General features: G+C 47.6%; 1 protein-coding gene across 1 annotated transcript in view; it reads right to left on the reverse strand.

The window, feature by feature from the left end:
- Nucleotides 1-5,651: 5,651 nt before the first annotated feature.
- Nucleotides 5,652-19,371, reverse strand: part of LOC115805885 (AT-rich interactive domain-containing protein 3B) — a 35,465-nt gene continuing 21,745 nt past the window's right edge. Inside the window, exons 5-9 of the mRNA XM_030766583.1 lie at nucleotides 9,924-10,107; nucleotides 8,366-8,635; nucleotides 7,115-7,365; nucleotides 6,342-6,431; nucleotides 5,652-5,866 (exon numbers count right to left, since the gene is read on the reverse strand). Of these exons, the coding sequence (XP_030622443.1) occupies nucleotides 5,652-5,866; nucleotides 6,342-6,431; nucleotides 7,115-7,365; nucleotides 8,366-8,635; nucleotides 9,924-10,107 (1,010 nt within the window). The remainder of the gene's footprint in view (nucleotides 5,867-6,341; nucleotides 6,432-7,114; nucleotides 7,366-8,365; nucleotides 8,636-9,923; nucleotides 10,108-19,371) is intronic.

Raw genomic sequence — 19,371 nt, forward strand, 5'->3', positions numbered from 1 at the left:
TAAAGCACACACATAAGCATTGTGTTAGCACAGGGAAGGTGTGTTACCTTTGATTTCAACACAAGCTGACGGAATCTGGACAGATCACGACAGATATTACTCCACATGTGGTTGCAGGATGTTAGGAAATCTCTGAATGTTTCTATGAGGAGTTTAAGAGGGGGAACTGACACAGGTTCATTCAATGCTGAATGCCTTACACCACCAAAATAACTCTGACACATTATCCTAGACAGAGATGGGGGAGGGGGGGAAAAAAACCACAGGATAGAACTGGATAAGATATAAAGTAAAACTTTATCATAACATACATGTTTAAAGCCCTGAGAACCATCTCTCTTATATTACTACCCAGAACAAACCTGAACGTGTTTAAATCAGCTTTTGGAAAAAAAGTGCTCCACTTTTAAATACAATCAGCACAAACCAGTTTAACAAGCATTCACATGGGGGGTTTTGTCCTAATTTTGCTTTAATTAAAAGAGAAAACTATAATATCAGTAATATCATCATTATCATCATAATCATTTCCATATAATAATAATAATAATAATAATAATAATAACAGTACAAAAATATGCACAAACTCCACAAATCAATTTTAAAATGGAGCTTTGTACAACTTTAAGCCAAACAACAACAACAAAACAAAACGGAAAAAAGGGAAGATTAGATGAGGTACACGGTAAGCACTTGCATATCCACCAGTAGAACACAGATCTGGGTCCATTTCAGCAAACAGACAAAGTCCAAACTAAGACCACAGCTCTGATAACTCCCAACTTCACTAGCTTCCTGAGCACTGACGTCTTGCCCATAAGACAGAGAGAGAGAGAGAGGGAGAGAGTGAGAGAGAGAGAGAGAGAGAGAGAGAGAGAGAGAGAGAGACAGGGGGAGAGAGAGAGAGAGAGAGAGAGAGAGAGAGAGAGGGAGAGGGAGAGAGAAAAAAAGGAGAGAGAGAGAAAATAAGAGAGGGGAGAGAGAGAGGGAGAGAGAGAGAGAGAAAATAAGAGAAGGGGAGAGAGACAGAGAGAGAAAATAAGAGAAGGGGAGAAAGAGAGAGAGAGAGAGGGAGAGAGAGAGAGAGAGAGAGAGAGGGAGAGGGAGAGAGAAAAAAAGGAGAGAGAGAGAAAATAAGAGAGGGGAGAGAGAGAGGGAGAGAGAGAGAGAGAGGGAGAGAGAAAATAAGAGAAGGGGAGAGAGACAGAGAGAGAAAATAAGAGAAGGGGAGAGAGAAAGAGAGAGAGAGAGAGAAAATAAGAGAAGGGGAGAAAGAGAGAGAGAGAAGCGGGGTGGGTGTATGGGTGGGCACGTAAGATAGAGAAACTAGGCTTGTGTGTGTGTGAGTGATAGTGAGACAGAGACATTCTAACAGTCTAAAACAGCATCAAGAATGTTGCTATGGCTGTGCATTCTGATCTCTTCCATGGATATATCTGTATATATGAATATTCATTCTCTCTCTCTATATATATATATGAATGAATTTTCTCTCTCTCTCTCTCTCTCTCTCTATATATATATATGTGAATGAATATTCTCTCTCAGTATCTGTTCTCACTGTAACTCACAGGACACAGACAGGCATGATCACTCTCCCTCCTTCCTCTTTCTTTTCTTCCCCCTTTCACACACACACACACACACACACACACACAACACACCCACCTACACACACAGACACAGACACAGACACACACACACAACACACCCACGCACACACACACACACCCACAAATGCACACTCCGCGTACACTGTTTCCACTGTTAAATGTTTGAGCACCATCTAGTGTACAGTGTATGTCAGTGAAGAATTCATCACCGATTTTTGTCTCCTGACTGTGTGTGGTTCCCAGAGATGCCTTTACAGTTCTATTCAATTTTTTGTTCTTTTGCACACAGACACACACAGACACACACACACACACACACACACACAGAGACACACACACACACACACACACACACACACAGAGATCGAGAGGAGTCCCATTAGTCCCATTAACTGAGTGGAACACAAATGCTCATGGGGGGGTGGGGTGGGGGTAGGGGGGGGGGGTGTTGGAGCAACATTCTTAATATTCTGGTTATTCAAAGATAACAGGTCCATTACAAATATTAACACAAAATAAATAAAATTTCTATGTGAAGCCAGTGATTCCTGTTCATGGGCTGACTGAATTTAAAGCTATGGGAAAGGACGTCTCTCTTCACATGATTAAAACTGGAAGAGAAAGACACATTCCTTGAGGAGAACTGAAAAAAAAACACCCAAACCAAAACAAAAACCTACTGTGGCATCTAACCAGCAGTTTAAGGCAGCAACTATCTCTTTCTGCTATTGTACAAAACTGCAGATACTGTATATGTTGAGTTTTAGTTTGTGTGTGTGTAGTCAAGTTTCTGTCTAATAGAGAGATAGAAATCTTCACATTCTCTAACAGGATCTGCACACACTGGGTCTGCAAAACCTGACATGCCTCTGTTTTTCTGTTTTGTTTTTTTTTTTTTAATTTCAGCCAGGGCTACTGAGGCAACCCACTGAGGGAACAAAGAGAGAGAGCAGGTTAAACACCTGACAGAATCCACTGTTTTAGCCAAAATCAAAAGATGGTGGGGGAAATGAGTGAGTGAGAGGGACATAAAGAGAAACAGAAAGAAGGAAAGAGAGAAAGAAAGAAAGAGAGAAAGAGAGAAAGAAAGAAAGAAAAAGAGAGAAAGAAAGAGAGAAAGAAAGAAAAAAGGATGAGAGAGACAGAAACAGAATCGTGAGTGATTCATTGTGATAAATTGGTGGATGCATTTTAAGGAGTTGGGGGGAGGGGGGGGGGGGGCCAAAGATGTCGACGAAAACCCTGCTCCCTGACTGGTCTGGACAAATGTGGAGGTTTGTTCAGAGACTCCTCCTACATTCTCAGAGATATAACCTGTCTCTGTGTGTCGAGCAGACATCTTTGATCATATCCTGCTCGAGGACCGGACACTGGCAGGCAGGGACCTGGTCAAAGGTCGACGCGTGTCAGAGGTTCCCTGTCACTCAGACACCGCCCTGTTCCTGTTCCTCTCACCTCAACACGCCACACTTACAGTCAGACACAGCAGAAGACGAGAGCTTCCAGAACCTTCCTCAGGTTCACGGCTCTCATTCGCTGGGTGCTTGTGACTTGGAGGTGATGGAATCAGGGGCTGGAGTCGTGTCAGAGAACCAGGGCCTGATACGTGATATGTCTGATTCACACACTGGGGTGACCTGTTGCTGGCACTGCTGTGTATTTAACTCATGAATATGAGAATATTGTCTCATTCTAAAGAACTCTGGGTCATTCAGTGTCTTTCAACCCTGACACCCCCCCCCCCCCCCCCCCCCCACCCCCCATCGCTTTCAACAAATTGACGACCCTGCAGGCCTGGGGGGCTTGGAGTCGGGCACTACGCTGGTCTTTGGTAATCTAGCTGTGCAATAGCTGGAAGGCAATGACTGATCCAAAAGAGGTTTGGTTTAAGGTGGTGAAAGATTGGCAGCCTGATTGTACACATGCAGAATACACGTATTCATTTAGTCATCTAAAGAAATGTGATACAAAATAACAAAAAAAAAACAAAAAAAAAACACACACACCAAAACAAAAACTTAAAACCTAAAATCATATGTGAGAGTGGGCTCTTCCCAGTTCAGCCATCCGTCCTTTCCACTGCGGCGTTCCGACTTCAGTGCCGTTCCTGCCGAGTCCGGGTATGTGGCGTTGAAGCTTGGCATCGGCATGGCAACCTGAGGTATGTAGTGTGGTACTCCATTACACAGTCTGAGGAAATCTCTCATACAGTCTCGTCATCAGAGTTGTGCACACCTGCGTGTTATGATCTTTGTTTTCCGATGACGGAGTGAGTCCGACAACGGACCTCACCAATACTTCCTGAGTAAAGTACCTTCCTATCGCCAGAAGGCAGACAAAAAAAAAATTTGAAAAAAGAAAAAGAAAAAAGAGGTTTGAAACGGTGCTTGCTCTAAAATATCAGGTCAGGCAAAGGCCCCTCCCTGTGGCATTCAGTTAGCAAATCCCTGATCACTCCCCGCCCCCCCCCTGAGGGGAGGGGGGAGTGGAGAAACAGATTTGATTGGCCGAGGTAGAGGCTGGTTGTGTGAGGAATGGTTCTGAGGGCCAGAGTGAGACTGTCCCCTGAGCTTCAAGTGGTGCTGATTTCTCTCTCCAAACTCCAAACTGGGCTGCGACCCAGCTCTTTCTGTGTGGTTGTTTCACACAGCTTACACCAGCAGAGTGAGAGAGAGAGAGAGAGAGAGACAGAGACAGAGAGAGAGAAAGAAAGAGAGAGAGAGAGAGAGAGAGAGAGAGAGGGAAGAGGGAGAGAAAGAAAGAGAGAGAGAGAGAGAGAGAGAGAGAGAGAGGGAAGAGGGAGAGAAAGAAAGAGAGAGAGAGAGAGAGAGAGAGAGAGAGAGAGAGAGAAAGAGAGAGAGAGAGAAAGAGAGAGAGAGGGAAGGAGAGAGAGAGAGACAGAGAGAGAGAGAGAGAGAGAGAGAGAGAGAGAGAGAGAGAGTGCTGAGAGGGAGAGAAGGCTGTTCTCTGGCTGAACTCTCCCAAACAGGATGATACTATAAAAACGGTAGAAACTGTAAATTTGTATAAATACTGTCTTATTTGACTCCTGACAGGAACATCAGTGAAAAAAGGTCACTCTCTAAAAACTAGGTATTGTGGATGGCTCCCTGCTTTGCGTCTGGGAGAGAGATGACATGAGGTATTTCGCGAGGTTCTTCTATGGCCGTTCAGAGCAGGAGGCAGACTTGCATTGGGCAGAAAAGGCCGAAACAGCAGCGCCTGCGGCCCGTTGTCATGGCAGCACTGCCCGGCGACTGACGCCGAGCGAGGTGAGTGATGTGATGCATAGAAGCCTGTTGACTGAGCTCCAGTTCACAAAGAAATCACAGGTTCTCCTGATTTTTGACAAGATCAAAACGGATTATAAAAATAAAATTCATTCAGTTACAGCATAAACTACAGCTCCTGAGGTAAAGATATTTTTTGTACTATTTAAACCACTGTAGAATATTTAATCTGAGGTATGTAAAAAGAGAAAAAAGAAAAAAAAAGTTCATCATTCTAAAAACCCAAATCAGAAGACAACAAACAGCAACAAAAAAACAAAATGAAACAAAACAAAAAAACCCAAAAAAACAAAACACATTTCTAAACAAAAATCTTCAAGTTCAGGTGTGTGACCCCCGTCGGTGGGATTTGGCTGAATGTTCTGATTGTGTTTAGCGTTTTCCACAGCACAGAGTGTTGCTGTGTTCGACTATGAGTATGTGTGTTAGTGCGTGTACGTGTGTGTGTGTGTGTGTGTGTGTGTGTGCGTATCTGTGTGCATGTGTGTATGTGTGTGTGTGCGTATCTGTGTGCATGTGTGTATGAGTGCGTGCGTGTGTGTGTGTGTGTGTGTGTGTGCGCATGTGTGTGTGTCAGTCATGAACATGTTGACATATTTCTGTACAGCCAAGGTCGACAGGAGAAAAGAGGTACTGGTTGTGCAACAGTTTGTTTTTTAAAAATCAATGACTTCTGTACTGGTTTTCATGCTGGGCTGGGGCCTTTAACGAGAAAAGCCTGAGGAGCGGGTTGGCAGGTCAAGCCAGACTAAGGTGAGCTACTCGTGGATGGCTCGGCCGAGCTTGGCCCCTTGGAGGAGGAGGTGGAGGTGGGGCTGTGGCATGGAGCAGAGGGTGGGAAGCTGAAGGCTCCGCTGGGGCCAGCAGGGGGCGCTGTGGTAGCTGCAGACATGCTGGCCGCCGCCGCTGCTGCCGCTGCCGCCGCTGCCATGGCTGCCGCTGATTTCTGAGCAAACAGTGTTCCTGTGTATGAGAGAGAGATAAATAAATCCCATAAAATTAAAATAAAAATGAGATAAATAAAGCAAAACAAACAACACATCATAAATATAAAAATAAAAAACATGAACAAAATAAAAATAATATCAAATTAATCATCATGTGGATGGTGTCTTGATTTTTTCAATTCATAAAATAAATTAAAACAAAATTAAATTAAATTAAATTTATGGAAAACAGGCTATGGGATGATCTAAATGAGAAGATCTCTCTGCAGAGATATCAAGTTGTCATTAAGCTTTGTTTATTCCTTTATTTATTTTTCATTCAAACTGCTCTTCAATAACTCATCTGGGGACTGGATTGGGCAGGAGTTCCATTTTTAACACAGCCTGTTACTACGATACGGTGCCTTACTGAACACAAGCCAGGGATCAGTGTCACACACCACTGTTCTGCTGAACGTGACCGAGCCGTGATTGGTCAGTCAGAGACGTACCTGAGTATATAGTGCCATTGACCTCCACAGACACACTGATGCTGGCACCTCCAGTGGAGGAGATGCTTAGAGCCAGGTCCTGTCTCTCATCTAAAACAGCACAAAAGACAAGTCAACACATACACAATACACGCATGCACGCGCACACACACACACACACACGGGAGGATCGAGTCTGGGAGACCTGTGCCTTTCTCAACAGCTCTCACGTTCTATCAGTAAGTTCACGACTTGTAGGTTTTGCTCTAAGCACACTGTGTCGAGTGAACAATTATTGTTATTTTTTTTGTTTTGTTTTTTTTAAACAGATGCACCCCCCCCCCGCCCCCCCAAAAAATGTGAACATAAGTAAAAACCTCCATCAAAGTTCTCTCTTCCTCTAGTTGCCATAGTCAAACTGCAGAGTTCATAGCGTGTGAATGGTACAGTTAGTCAGTGTTTGTGAGGACGTCTGTCGATGAAACGTAGGCTTCCGTACAGGCAGAAGAGCACTGTTGTTTTTATTTTAGAAGAAATCTATGCTTGAGAGAGAGAGAGAGAGAGAGAGAGAGGGAGAGAAAGCAAGAGAGAGAGAGAGAGACAGAGAGGGAGAGGGAGAGAGAAAGACAGAGAGAGGCAGGGAGAGAGAGAGAGAGAGAGAGAGACAGAGAGAGGGAGGGAGAGAGAGAGAGAGAGAGAGAGAGAGAGAGAGAGAGAGAGAGAGAGAGAGAGAGAGAGAGAGAGAGAGAGAGAGAGAGAGAGAGAAGGGTTGAGGGTGACGAGCTGTCACTGACCTCGTGCGGTGCCCAGGCGAAGGTTCATGGGCACCTGTGATGCCATGGCGAGCAGGTTGTGCTGGAAGGCCTGCTGCATGAGCCTCTGCTGTTCCTCTGCCAACCGCGCCATCTTCCTCTCCGGCCCCTCGCCCACGCCCGTCTCCAGCTTCTCCCTCAGCTGCTCCAGCGTGGCAGCACGCGCCAGCCCTGCCACCTGCTGCTGCCCCAGAGCCATGGCCATGGACGGCCGGCCCACTAACAGAGCTGCACTCTCCTCTGCACAACACAGAGAGAGAGAGAGAGAGAGAGAGAGAGAGAGAGAGAGATAGAGAGAGAGAGAGAGAGAGAGAGAAAGAGAGAGAGAATTATAAGAAAGACTGCACACAACATTAAACTGGTGGTGACAATATAAGAAACATGTAGGTGTAAAAATGAGGAGACCAGTCGTGTGCTAGTGAATCATCAGCACTGTTCACAACGATGGTAGATTATCACTGACTACATAAATCCAACTCCACATTTAGGAAACAGTGAGTGACAGACTTAAGCTTACAGGTCCTGCCTCCAGTACTACCCTCATATAATAAAAAACAAAAACAAAAAGCCTCACAAAACAAAAGGTCGTTTCTGTGGCAAAGGGAGAAATCACACTGAGTTACATTTGCTGAATGCAGGGCCAATCCGTGCAGTGGAAGCCACATCCTTAATTGACTGTAAAGGAAAATAACACCCCGCCCCCAGGCTCTGATCTCTAATGGGGGGGACACACCTGGAAGTCCACCCACTGCCAGACTATAGAGCTTTGATGTTCTTTACACCCTAATTATCATCTCATCTCCACAGAGCACTAAAACCACAAAACCATGCCGACCAGGACAAAACCATGCCGACCAGTACAAAAGAGCTCGCAGCAAACAAAGGCTGGGATGTGGAAAATGAACACATCAATGCGTGTCCTCACAATGCTCCCCAAAACAACGGTAACACAGCGTTACTGTGGATCAGGAAACGCGGAATTTTCTTGGATTACTCAAATCTTTCCAGCTATGATGGCCACAAAGCGAGAATGTAGCCTAATCTACTGACACTACTGAAAGACCTTCTAGAAAAAGCAGAATACTTAAACACACACACACACACACACACACACACATACACACACAGAGACACTTTTTGTAAATCTATGTGCTAGGGAAATGCTCTGTGTGCTTTTTCCATCACTTCTGTAGAGTAGAAAGTTCTGAGAACACCCTCAGCCAAGTGTCCCACTCACCTAGTCCCTTCTTGAGGGAGGGGCCGGGCGAGGTCTGGAGGCCGTTGAGGGCCCCCGCAGCGCTGGCCCCCAGAGCGGAGAGGTGCATTTTGGGAGGCGAGAGGATGTGTGGCGCGGTGCTGGGGGAGGGAGAGAAACGGAAGAGGCTGCCGCTGTAGCTGGGCCGACGACCTTCACGCCGGTTACTGTCGATGGCGGCCTGCAGCTCCCCGGGAGAGCTCAGGCCTTTCCGCTCACACTCGTATGGGTACAGATACTTCATATACCTGTGGAGCACACACACACACACACACACACACACACAGTACTGTCACATACGTGCACTGTCAGGACCAGAGGACATGAATACACACTGTACTGTCAGGACCAGAGGACATGAATACACACTGTACTGTCACAGGACCAGAGGACATGAATACACACTGTACTGTCAGGACCAGAGGACATGAGTAAACACCACACTGTTGGGGCGAAAGCAATCTCATACACAGAGCAGTGTCAGAAAGAAAAACTACACACGTGCAATACAGTCAGCTCCAGGGAACACACATGCAGTCAGTACTGTCAGGACAAGACAACGATGGCCACATACACACACACAACTGTCATACACACACAGCACTGTGAGGACCAGGGAACACACATGCAGTCAGTACTGTCAGGACAAGACAACGATGGCCACATACACACACAGAACTGTCATACACACAGCACTGTGAGGACCAGGGAACAGACATGAACAGATGCAGACAGTCCAGGTTAGGACCAGAGAAGCGTTTAGAATGTTTTGTGTCACAATGCGTGGGTCTTCCCTATATACACAAAGTATACAGCCACCCTCACAAGGACTACACTAAAACCAATTATGTTAAGGTTTTAGCGATCACTATTTGTCTAGCGCTGCTAATGCAAATCAGTGACACTGTCAATAAGTCACATGTTATATTGGCTATATTAAATCTGATCTCACTAAACTATAAGAGGAGGTAAGAGGCCCTGCTGAGACATGCGAGGTTTACGGGAGCATAATCACAATATCTTCCTTGTACATTAATCAGAGGACGGCTTAAGCTCATGACGGAGATGACTGTGGGAATCAATACAGAAGAAAGGACCCCCCCCCCCCATCTCTACTCGCATCCATTAGATGGGGCAGATGTGTAGAGCCTGGTTTAAAAAATACATAAAGGAGTCAAAGGACTCAGACAATTAAGGGAGAGCTAAGTGCAGTGGTCACTACAGCAACATTCCCACAATCCCCCTCAACCCTGACGCACACCCAGTCAATAAATCCATCAAAATCTGTCCCGCCTTCCCATGAGTGGCAGGTAACTGACAGAGAACAAAACACACGCCACACAGGTGAACAACAGAGCAGCGGATGACGAGAGAGAGAGAGTGAAAGTGAGAAAAGAAGAGCAGGAGAGAGAGAGAGAGAGAGAAAGTGAGAAAAGAAGAGCAGGAGAGAGAGAGAGAGAGAGAGAGAGAGAGAGAGAGAGAGAGAGAGAGAGAGAGAGAGAGAGAGAGAGAGAGAAACGGAGAGGGCGTCCTTACTGAGTACGAAGTGTGAAGGCTGCACTGGTGATGGAGGTGGGCAGGTTCAGCCCTTTGGTGATCTCTCTCCAGATCTTCTTATTAATCACCTCCACCAGGCCCCCTTTCTCCGTCACCAGCTTATACAGCATGTACAGGTCCAACACCTGCTTGGCCATGATGGGAATCCGGTTTACTGGGGTACCTTTGGGCAGAGAACAAACAAACAAACCCACAATCAATATCGCAGAGTCAAAATAAACCTCAAATCATTACATGGACAAATTCTCATTTGGGCAGCACCTTAGAGCATTTTCTGTTTTATTTCAGTGAGTAAGTATTTATACTGAAAACAGCCACTGGATAAAACATGTGATTTCATGTCAACACAGGGCTCTTATTTCCATTTTGAGCTTTTCCACAGTGAGCTCTGTTTTCCACGGTGAGCCCCCCCCCCCCCCCCCCCCCACGACACACACGCGCGCACACACACACACACGCGTGCGCGCGCACACACCGAGTCAGCAGACAGAGCGGCCGAGCGGATGAGCGCGCCTTGAAAGCAGCACAGGAGGGAAGAGCAGGAGAATACATATTAGCCTGCTTTACACAAACAAGCTTGACCTGGAAACCTACGGATTCGCAAACGCACAGCAAACACGCTGAAGATATTTGATAGCGCTGCATTGATCTTGTCAGCAGCTTATCTCCAGCGCGGGAGGCAGGGGGTGGGGAGGTGGGGGGGGGGGGGGTCGGCCGCTGGGCTGGGAAAAGCCGGGGGGGGGTTGCAGGGCCGCACTCCTGGGACCCTGCGCATGGGGCGGGGACAGTGCTGGGTGGTTAATCTGAGATCGGTGGAAGACACATGGACAGTCCGCTATAATGAGGCTTATTTGAGGGATTGTAAGGCACTAAGTCCCCACACTCCTACTGTGCCGCTGCCACTGGGCGGAGACCCAGCCAGCTCTCTGTGCCATAATGCCTGGCCAATCCCGCGGACTCCACAGCCTGCTCACAGGACCAATAAGACCCATTAATGACTTTTTCAAATAGCAAAGTGATCAGCCTTAAGATTAACCCTGATTTCCCATCTTAACTTAGTAACAGCTCTCGTCAGGCTGCCTTTAATTAGGCCACTGGCCTCAGTCAGAGTGTGTGTGTGTGTGTGTGTGTGTGTGTGTGGGAGAACTGGTCACATGCGTCTTGCGCAAACGTGGCGGCGTGCGCCAGTCTGTCCGCTACCGTCATACAAGCCGCACAAAGTAAAGGAGAGTACAGCGTGATGACGTCACCCTGCTGGTCTCTCTGCCATCAGTCATAAGCAACAAGACCTGAAGACCCAATGCTTTACTTCAGATCTGACAGCAATCCAAACCCAAATATTCATTTTTAAACAAACAAACAAACAAACAAATCCTCATCTTTAACATGAAGAAAGTTCATTTGCATACTGCGCATTTTAATTTCCTTAAAACAAGATTTCAAACAGAAAAACAAACAAACAAATATTCAACTTCACTACCAAAATTTGTTTACAACCAACTAAGTGATGTTGGGGGGAGGGGGGGGTTAAACATGTCACTACCATGAGGTCCGGGTGACCCCATGGTCCAATGGCTTCCAGAACAAGCAGTGGAGAGCCAGAACGATCAGAACCACGAGGCCCAAACGCAGCAGTTCTTTAATGCCACGCCCCACATCAACCCCGCATCAAACAATTAGTACAACTGCAGAGGTCAGGGGTCAGCTAGGGGTTATTGATGTCTGAATTAAAGTGCAGGTCAGCAGGAAGCCATGTTTTCATACGGACGGAGCCGTCCCTGCAGACAAAGAGGAAAGAGGAGATGCACAATAGGCCTGGCCTAAAGCCAAACACCATTAATTCACCCTGACGCCTCCACCCCTCCACAATCATATTAACCACGGCTTTGCTTTTCTGTGGAGCAGTCACCGCGCTGCTGCCGTCAATCGGGGGGGGGGGGGGGGGGGGGGGGGGGGGGGGTTATACCTGTGTTTATGAGGTAGTTCTAGATTGCCTTTACTCAGCACATGTGTGTTAAAACTAAACAAAAAACCAAAAGACAATTCAAACAGCTGTCACTGTCTCTTGTTTCTATTTCAGTCTGACACCGGCCACATCATTCAGTGTGACCTGAGGAGCAGAGCGCTAGTCTGTAGATGTGAGCTCTTTAACGTGAGAGAACCTGAAGTTTAAACATGCGCCGATGGGAACGCGAAGGAGAAGGATCCCGTCCAGACCAATGAAGAGACGGGAACCACGACCGTCGTTTGAGACGCCGCGGGTCCGGACAGGCAAGCTAAACGGCCCAGCCTGTGGCTCACAGCCTGAGAACTCCGCCTGTTATTGGCCCACAGTCCGCTAGGGAGCCTGACCTGCTTTGAAACACAGTATAATTGGCCACAGGCTTCACCTCCCATCATGCCTTGCCAGGGCTGATTTTCCCCTTGGGACAAGCCCATCAGGATCTGGGTGATTAATGGAAGGCGAGGTCAGAGGTCGCGGTGGTGGGAAGTGCCACGGCCGAGGCCCCCCTGAGCCACTCCCAAATTCACTGCTCCACTTTCCACACGGATCTCTCATCAGAGAGCACACAGCAGAGAGCACACAGCAGCTGGCTAGAGCCCAGCACCTCTGCTCCAGTACAGCTGGACCATCAGAAACAACTCAGAGAGAGAGAGAGAAAGAGATGCACAGAGAGGGGGAGAGAGAGAGAGAGAGAGAGAGAGAATGAGAATAAGGAACTACAAACAAAATGCTATGATAGGGGATATAGAGGAGAACTCCAGTCTTTTGCTAGGGCACCAGTGCACATGTAGCGCTGTGTCACACCAGATTCTCAGTAATGTGGCCCATATGTGGGAAGCTAATCTACTCGTAAGGGCTGAGATCACAAAAACATCTTCACACTTCTTCTTTATTTACGCCTCTGTGACTCGCTGCACATGGGAACTGAACCTGGCGGTCGAAATCTCACTGATACACATCTATTAACCAACCAAACCCCACACCCCCAAAATACACACTCCACATCTAAAAGAGAGAGAGAGAGAGAGAGAGAGAGAGAGAGAGAGAGAGACAGAGAAAAACAAAGTCATTACATTTGACCCCTGACCTATTTTTAGAGCAAAACAGCTGTCTGCATAAAAGGGTTCTATAATAAATCAATGGGCCAGGCCTGACAGCAGTGTGGTAAATTAAATATCGCTGATTTCACATTACTGGCATTCTTTAAATAATTAAGAGCCAGAGAGTGACAGCCATCCAGCAGGCAGGGACCGGGGAGAGGACACAGGAAATGAATTTTTCACCGAATGCGTTGGCCCGGTGTGAGGTTTCACCGACATCCTGCTCCACCTCTTTAAACGCAAAAAGAGGAAGACAGAAAAGGAAGGAAAGAAAGAGGGAGGGAGCAGAGGGGAAAGAACGGGTAACAGAGCGCTCAATGGCACACCTCCCGAAGAGGAGAAATGGCACACCTCCCGAAGAGGAGAAAAAAAAAAAAACACCCTGAAGAACCGAACAGCGGGCTGATAAAGGCATTTCCATTTTAGACACGACACACATCATATCAATGACCCCCAAATCTTACGTTAGAGTCTGTCTCTTCTCAAAATCTCTCAGAGCCCCCCCCCTCCTCCTCCCCTCCCCCAGGCCCTCCTCCACAAGCATAGATTATCCCAAACAAGGCCTTGCTCCTCTACACAGACACTGACTCCTGTTGCCTCCTGCTCAATCCACTCTCCGCAGCTCTGACAAACTGAGCGCTCAAGCCTTGTGTATATATATGTGTATGTGTGTGTGTGCGTGCGTGTATGTGTGTGTGTGTGCGCATGTATGTGTATGTGTACGTGTGTGTTTATTCTGTTTACACGGTCCTGGGCTTGGTGGACAATGTCAGGAGCGTTAAAGCCACGACTGCGTTTGTTTTATTTTTAATGACAGAGTGAGGACGTAGATGGCAAAGCCCCATTCAGGGCATGGAATCTGCTATCTTTAGTCTGCAGACAGCCACTCACATGACTGACCAATTCAGATCAAGTGCCACACTCTACAGCGCTTTCATCAATGATCTTCATCTCCACATACCTGTTCAAAAACTCCATATGAACACATGGAAACAAAATACTTAGTTGGACAAACATCCCGTACAGTAACAGTAACTCCTAAAAAACAGAATGCATGGCAGAAACCATTTAATTGTGACTAAATATGGAAATGGTGCGGATTAAACCCTTTATGATCTAAATGAGGAACAAACATGAGGGGGGGAAAAAAAAAAAAAGACCCTACGAGTCTCGTCTCAGCGTAACCACAGCAACACCCCTGGGAGCCAAAGCAATTTAAAACCACACTCTGGTCTGACACACTCTAAAAAAGAAAAATCACAAATAAACCGGGATCAAGCTGCTTCCGGCCAATGGAAGAGAGGATGGTTCATCACATGGTTCTGTAATTAGCTGTTAAACAGATCGCTATATTAAAACCACAGAGCGGCTGACAGCAGCCATTCCAAAGGTTAGAAGTGGTGTCACGGCCGAACTTTAGATTATACACTATGTCCCAAAAGACAACACCGCACAAGCAATTTATTCATCATCACCATGACTGAGACCAAAAGCACAAAGACATCTTTTTTTTTTTTCCCTCAGGGCCAAAACACCATAAAATAAAGGCTAAGATCACAGATTTTTTTTTTCAAATTCAGAAACGGCTACGTTCGGACGTCTGGATAAAAACGAGTTCATGACCAAGAAAATCACCCTCGCGAAATACAGCGTTAACATCAAATGGCCACTTGATATCCACTTGGCTCCAGTCCCAATCTCAGATCACAAGCTTTTGATCTCATTGGTCAAGATTAGTTGGGTAAGAAGATGATGACGGAGAGAATTGAGATCGGGGTTGGGTGGGGGTTGGGGAGGGAGGTAATATGACTCTGTTTTCTTAGGTCATAAAGATGGGTCACCTGGACAGATGAAGGGGGGGTGGGCACACTGGAAAGGCTGGATGGCGCGAAAACTGAGAAGGCCACTTCGACTGTAACCCTAGTCACCGTGGTCCCCGGGGGCCAAACAGGCTTCAGCTGATTGGAGTCTAATCAACACCTCATCAGAGGGGGCTGGGGGTGGGGTGGGTACTAGGGCTCTCAGTGGGAACTAAACGGAGCGGGGGGGGGGTGTGACTTCACTGCACATGCCAGTTCTCTGAACCACCCCACTCTATGGGCCACGACTCCTGACTGGTTTTTGTCAACGCGGAGCCTTAACAACGACAAACTTAAGAAACCAGCCAGTCCTTCTGTCATGCTCTGTGTAATTTATGGACGATTTGTTCGTAAACCAGCAAGGGGGGAGAGGTTGTGTCATATTTCATCTGATGCAAGAAAAGCGAGCGCTCCGGTCAGTGTGACTGACACGCTGCCACCACAGGAGCACAGTCCAGTCAGGCTGATGACAGCGCATGGGCCAATGGGGTCCGGGGGGGGGGGGGGGGGGGGGGGGGGGTTGTCCTGGAGGGTAAATAAAGGACGTAGAGGCAGGTGCATCATTGACAGATTGTCCTTGGACCCCCCCCCGCCTCTCCTCTTTTTTCCCCTCTAACAAACAGCTCAGTCCTTCCAATCAATGGACGGCCAGATTGGCAGGCGAAGTCACGAGATGATGAGGTGTATTCGGAGCTCAGGAGAGCTGATCAATACGGTGGTTTAACGGTCCTGATCTAGAATGACAGAAACGCGTAAACGGGCGAACGATATAAAATCCGCTTCAAGCGGACGTGTACATCCGAGCTAGGAGAACTCCTGGGCCCGCTCTCGGGGACGGGGGGACATTTTATGTGACGGAATGAAGAGAGAGCGAGCCGTCATCACCTGTCTGACGGAGACGCTTAACGCTTTCATTTCTGCTGAGATAAAGGAAGCGCCTCTCATCCTCAGCGGGGCTGCAGCAGCGAGCAGCTGGTGTCCCTCTCACGTGGTGATGCGAGTATTACGCCCGTGTGGTGTAACACCGGCCAACCTGTCAGAGCAGCTCTGCTCTCTTCAATCCGTAAACAGTTTGTTTAAGGGCCACAGGTCCCTGCCCAGATGGTAAAACACACACAGAAGAGTTTAGCATGGCAGGAGGCTGGAAAGACTTAACTTCACTTCACTCACTTACAGACCCTGTGATTAAGGGTCTCATAGCTCTCAGCTTAGGCCTACCAAATCCTCCTACAGCCCGCTCGGAATTACAGCGCCGGAGAAAACCTCAGCGCGTCTCTGTGTGTGTGTGTGTGTGTGTGTGTGTGTGTGTGTGTGTGTGGAGGGGGTGGGAGACAGACAGACTTCCAGTGGTCAAATTAAGGAAATGAGAAAGATGGGGCAGTTGGGGATGTATAGAAAAGGCAAAAAGAAAGAGAGAGAGAGAGAGAGAGGGAAAAAAAAAGACAGAGAGAGAGAGAGAAGCAGAGGCCCGGGACTTTGTTGGTCTGCGAAACCCACCCAGAGATTCTGCAGAAGATCACAATCTTTCCTCTGCGCTGACCAGGAAAGACAACATTTCCCTTTTGTTAGGAGCCGAGCTGGAGGACGCAGTGGCTGGGCTCCCATGTACCGCTTTGTAATTTTGCAGTGACGGGTGTGGTCTGAACTGCCTCTCAGGGGCCAAAAGCGTATCAACTCCGTGCCCACAACATTAATCAAAAGCAAAAATGCGTAGGACAATAACAGGTTTCTTTTTTGGGGAACTCTAGTTCTAGTTCAGCTTAGATCAGAACGTAGTGAGATGTCTGTGGAGGACACAGCAGAAGTCTGCTCTCGCGCTGGAGAGAGAGGGGGGGGGGGCCTACCCTCCCCCTGTCTGGCCCTGCTGATGGATCACTTGCCTCTAGTGGAAATGAAAGACTGTGGTCTTGCTTCCATGTGGGTAGACTTCTTGCCTCCCTTCCTTCACCCTGACCTTCTTTCTATCAAACTCTCTCCTCTGTCGTTTACCTCCCTTGTCTGTTCTTCTCATCCCCTCTTTACTTTCCCTTCACTTCAGACAAGCCTTCCTCTCTCTCTCTTTCTCTGGCCTTCCGTCACTGGTCCCCTATCAAAGGTGGGGGGCCCCTGAGTTTTAGGGGTTCATTAATCATCCTGAAGGACAGGAGGGCCCCTAATCCCCCCCCCCCCTCCTCGCCCCCACCTCCACACCACCCAGCCAATGCAAACCCCAGCCCCGCGGCCTTATCAAGTTTCAGTGGCTGTAACTGTAGCACAATAAACAGAGACAAACAAGGTGACCAAGAAAGACAGAAGAGTGTGAAGTAATATCACTCCCTCCTTCTTCTCTCAGTTACGTAACGAGCTGCACGCAGCCCAGCAGGACGTTCAAAAGCGCCAAAAATAAACACCCCCTCGTTGCTCAAGGAAAAAAAAAAAAAAAAAATCGGCACACCCTTCACAATTTTACAGAAACACGTTCTTCCGTCACAAAAGACACGTGGAGAGGAAGAGGTAGGTTTGACGTGGCGACGTTCAGAGAAACTCCTTATCGAGTAAAACGCGGGAAAGGATTTTGGGAGGTTTTCTGAAGTCAGAGATGAAGACATCATTAACTATGTTAAAGGCAGGACACATGAATGAGGCTATTGTGAGAACATGCGTGTTAGAGACGGTGTGGTATGAAGCTTCGTGTGCGCTGTACACTGCGGCCATGTGTACACAGATCCCCTGGAGCCTATTCAGGGTGTAATTAGTGTGGACAGATCCCCAGGTCTCAGCTCCTGCTGCCTGGGACTTCCTCACCTCCTCCCGCTGGGCGACCCCTGTTCCCACGCCAGGGCCGCATCGCCATGCCGACGTGGCCCCTTCCGTACGAGCCTGACCTTGGCAAACACAAACGAGAGCCTGGGAAGTTGAAATCTCAGAATGGCCACAAGTAAACTCAACACAACTCCAGACCGGCCCCCCCACTCCCCCCCTCCTCAGCTCTTCAAGCATCAGTCTAACTGTGAATCTGTACCAGCTGCTAAACTGCAAGAGATCACTTCCACTGCATGTCCCTTCCCGCCAGCCTGACTTCTAGAGCCGCAATTCAAAGGAAAAGAAAAAAAGGAAAAAAAAAAACAAAAAAAACAGAGAGAGAGAGAGAGAGAAAAACAAAACCCTTCCACTTGCTCAACGTGAGGATTACTGCACCTGCAACACAGTGTTTGACTCAGGATGCCATGATGGATCAAACCACAAACGGTTTTCTGTTTTGTTTTGAAAACACTTGTCTCACGCTCCCCCCCCCCCCCCCCCCCCCCCCCCCCCCCCCCCCCCCCCCCCCCCCCCCCCCCCCCTCCTCCTCTCTCTGTTCTGATGTTTTAAACAGAACGCCAAACTGGCCCTGTCCATCACAGTAAAGAGCATTAATCATTTCAAGTGGACAGCGCTGACAGACATTTAGCTGCTCTGCAGACTTTATCCTCTCCAATACAGCGCCCATTCTCTCACTTACAGCCCGACCGTCCTGGATCACACCCCTTCCCCTCAAACCACCCTGACAGGTCCACACCAAACACCGTGACCTGCGCTTCCAGCCGCGCTCACTGCACGTACGAGAGCCACCGGACTCTCTGTGCAAAATGAACTGTTCAAATTGTCGACGTAGACGCAGACACTGATAAACGATAATGTTTTAATTCAGCTTTCCTTTAACATGTGCGAAGCCAAACTCTTCTTCCTCTCTCTCTCTCTCCACATGGGGCCTCCCTGAGATGGGCCTCTTCATCGTCTGTTTAAGACAGCTGCTGAAAATTCCACTGCAACGAACACACACGCACACGCACACGCAAACACACACACACACACACACACACACACACACACACACACGCACACACACTCTCTCTCACACACATGCAGAGACCCTTTTTCTCTTCCTTTTATTTATGCACTCAAAGAGGAAGAGGGATTCTCAAACAACTTTCCTTCCCTGGCTTCCGTTTCCCAAGGACTGAGCAGCTTAAAAGCCTCTGTCTGATTAGGGCCCTCCTCTGCCAGTAAAGAAACAAAAAAAACAAAACCCTCTCTCATGTCTTCCCCAGATTTCACCCACAAAACAGGAATTAAAAAAAAAAAAAAAAAAAACCTCTTTTGCATCCTCCTCACATTTTGCCCCCAAAAACAGGAATGAAAAGAAGAGAGTGGAGTAAGCAGAGAAGAGTAGGCAGAGAAGACAAACACTTTTCACGCTAACCGATCTGAGAAGAAAGTCATTTAAAATACAATAACAGAGATCAAAAAAGCTTAAAGAGAAAAAAAGAACACCGGAATCCAAATACACATTCCACAAAACAACCTCAGAGACAGCAAGGATTCTAAAAACAAACTAAATAAAAGTAAAAGTAAAAAAAAACAAAAAAACAAAAAAAACCTTAAACAAACTTAAAGCAGCACTGATGGTAGCGCTGGCTGTATCACTGCTGAGCGGCGTGATG

Source organism: Chanos chanos, chromosome 2 (genome assembly GCF_902362185.1).
Source record: "Chanos chanos chromosome 2, fChaCha1.1, whole genome shotgun sequence".
Taxonomy (NCBI): Eukaryota; Metazoa; Chordata; class Actinopteri; order Gonorynchiformes; family Chanidae; genus Chanos; species Chanos chanos.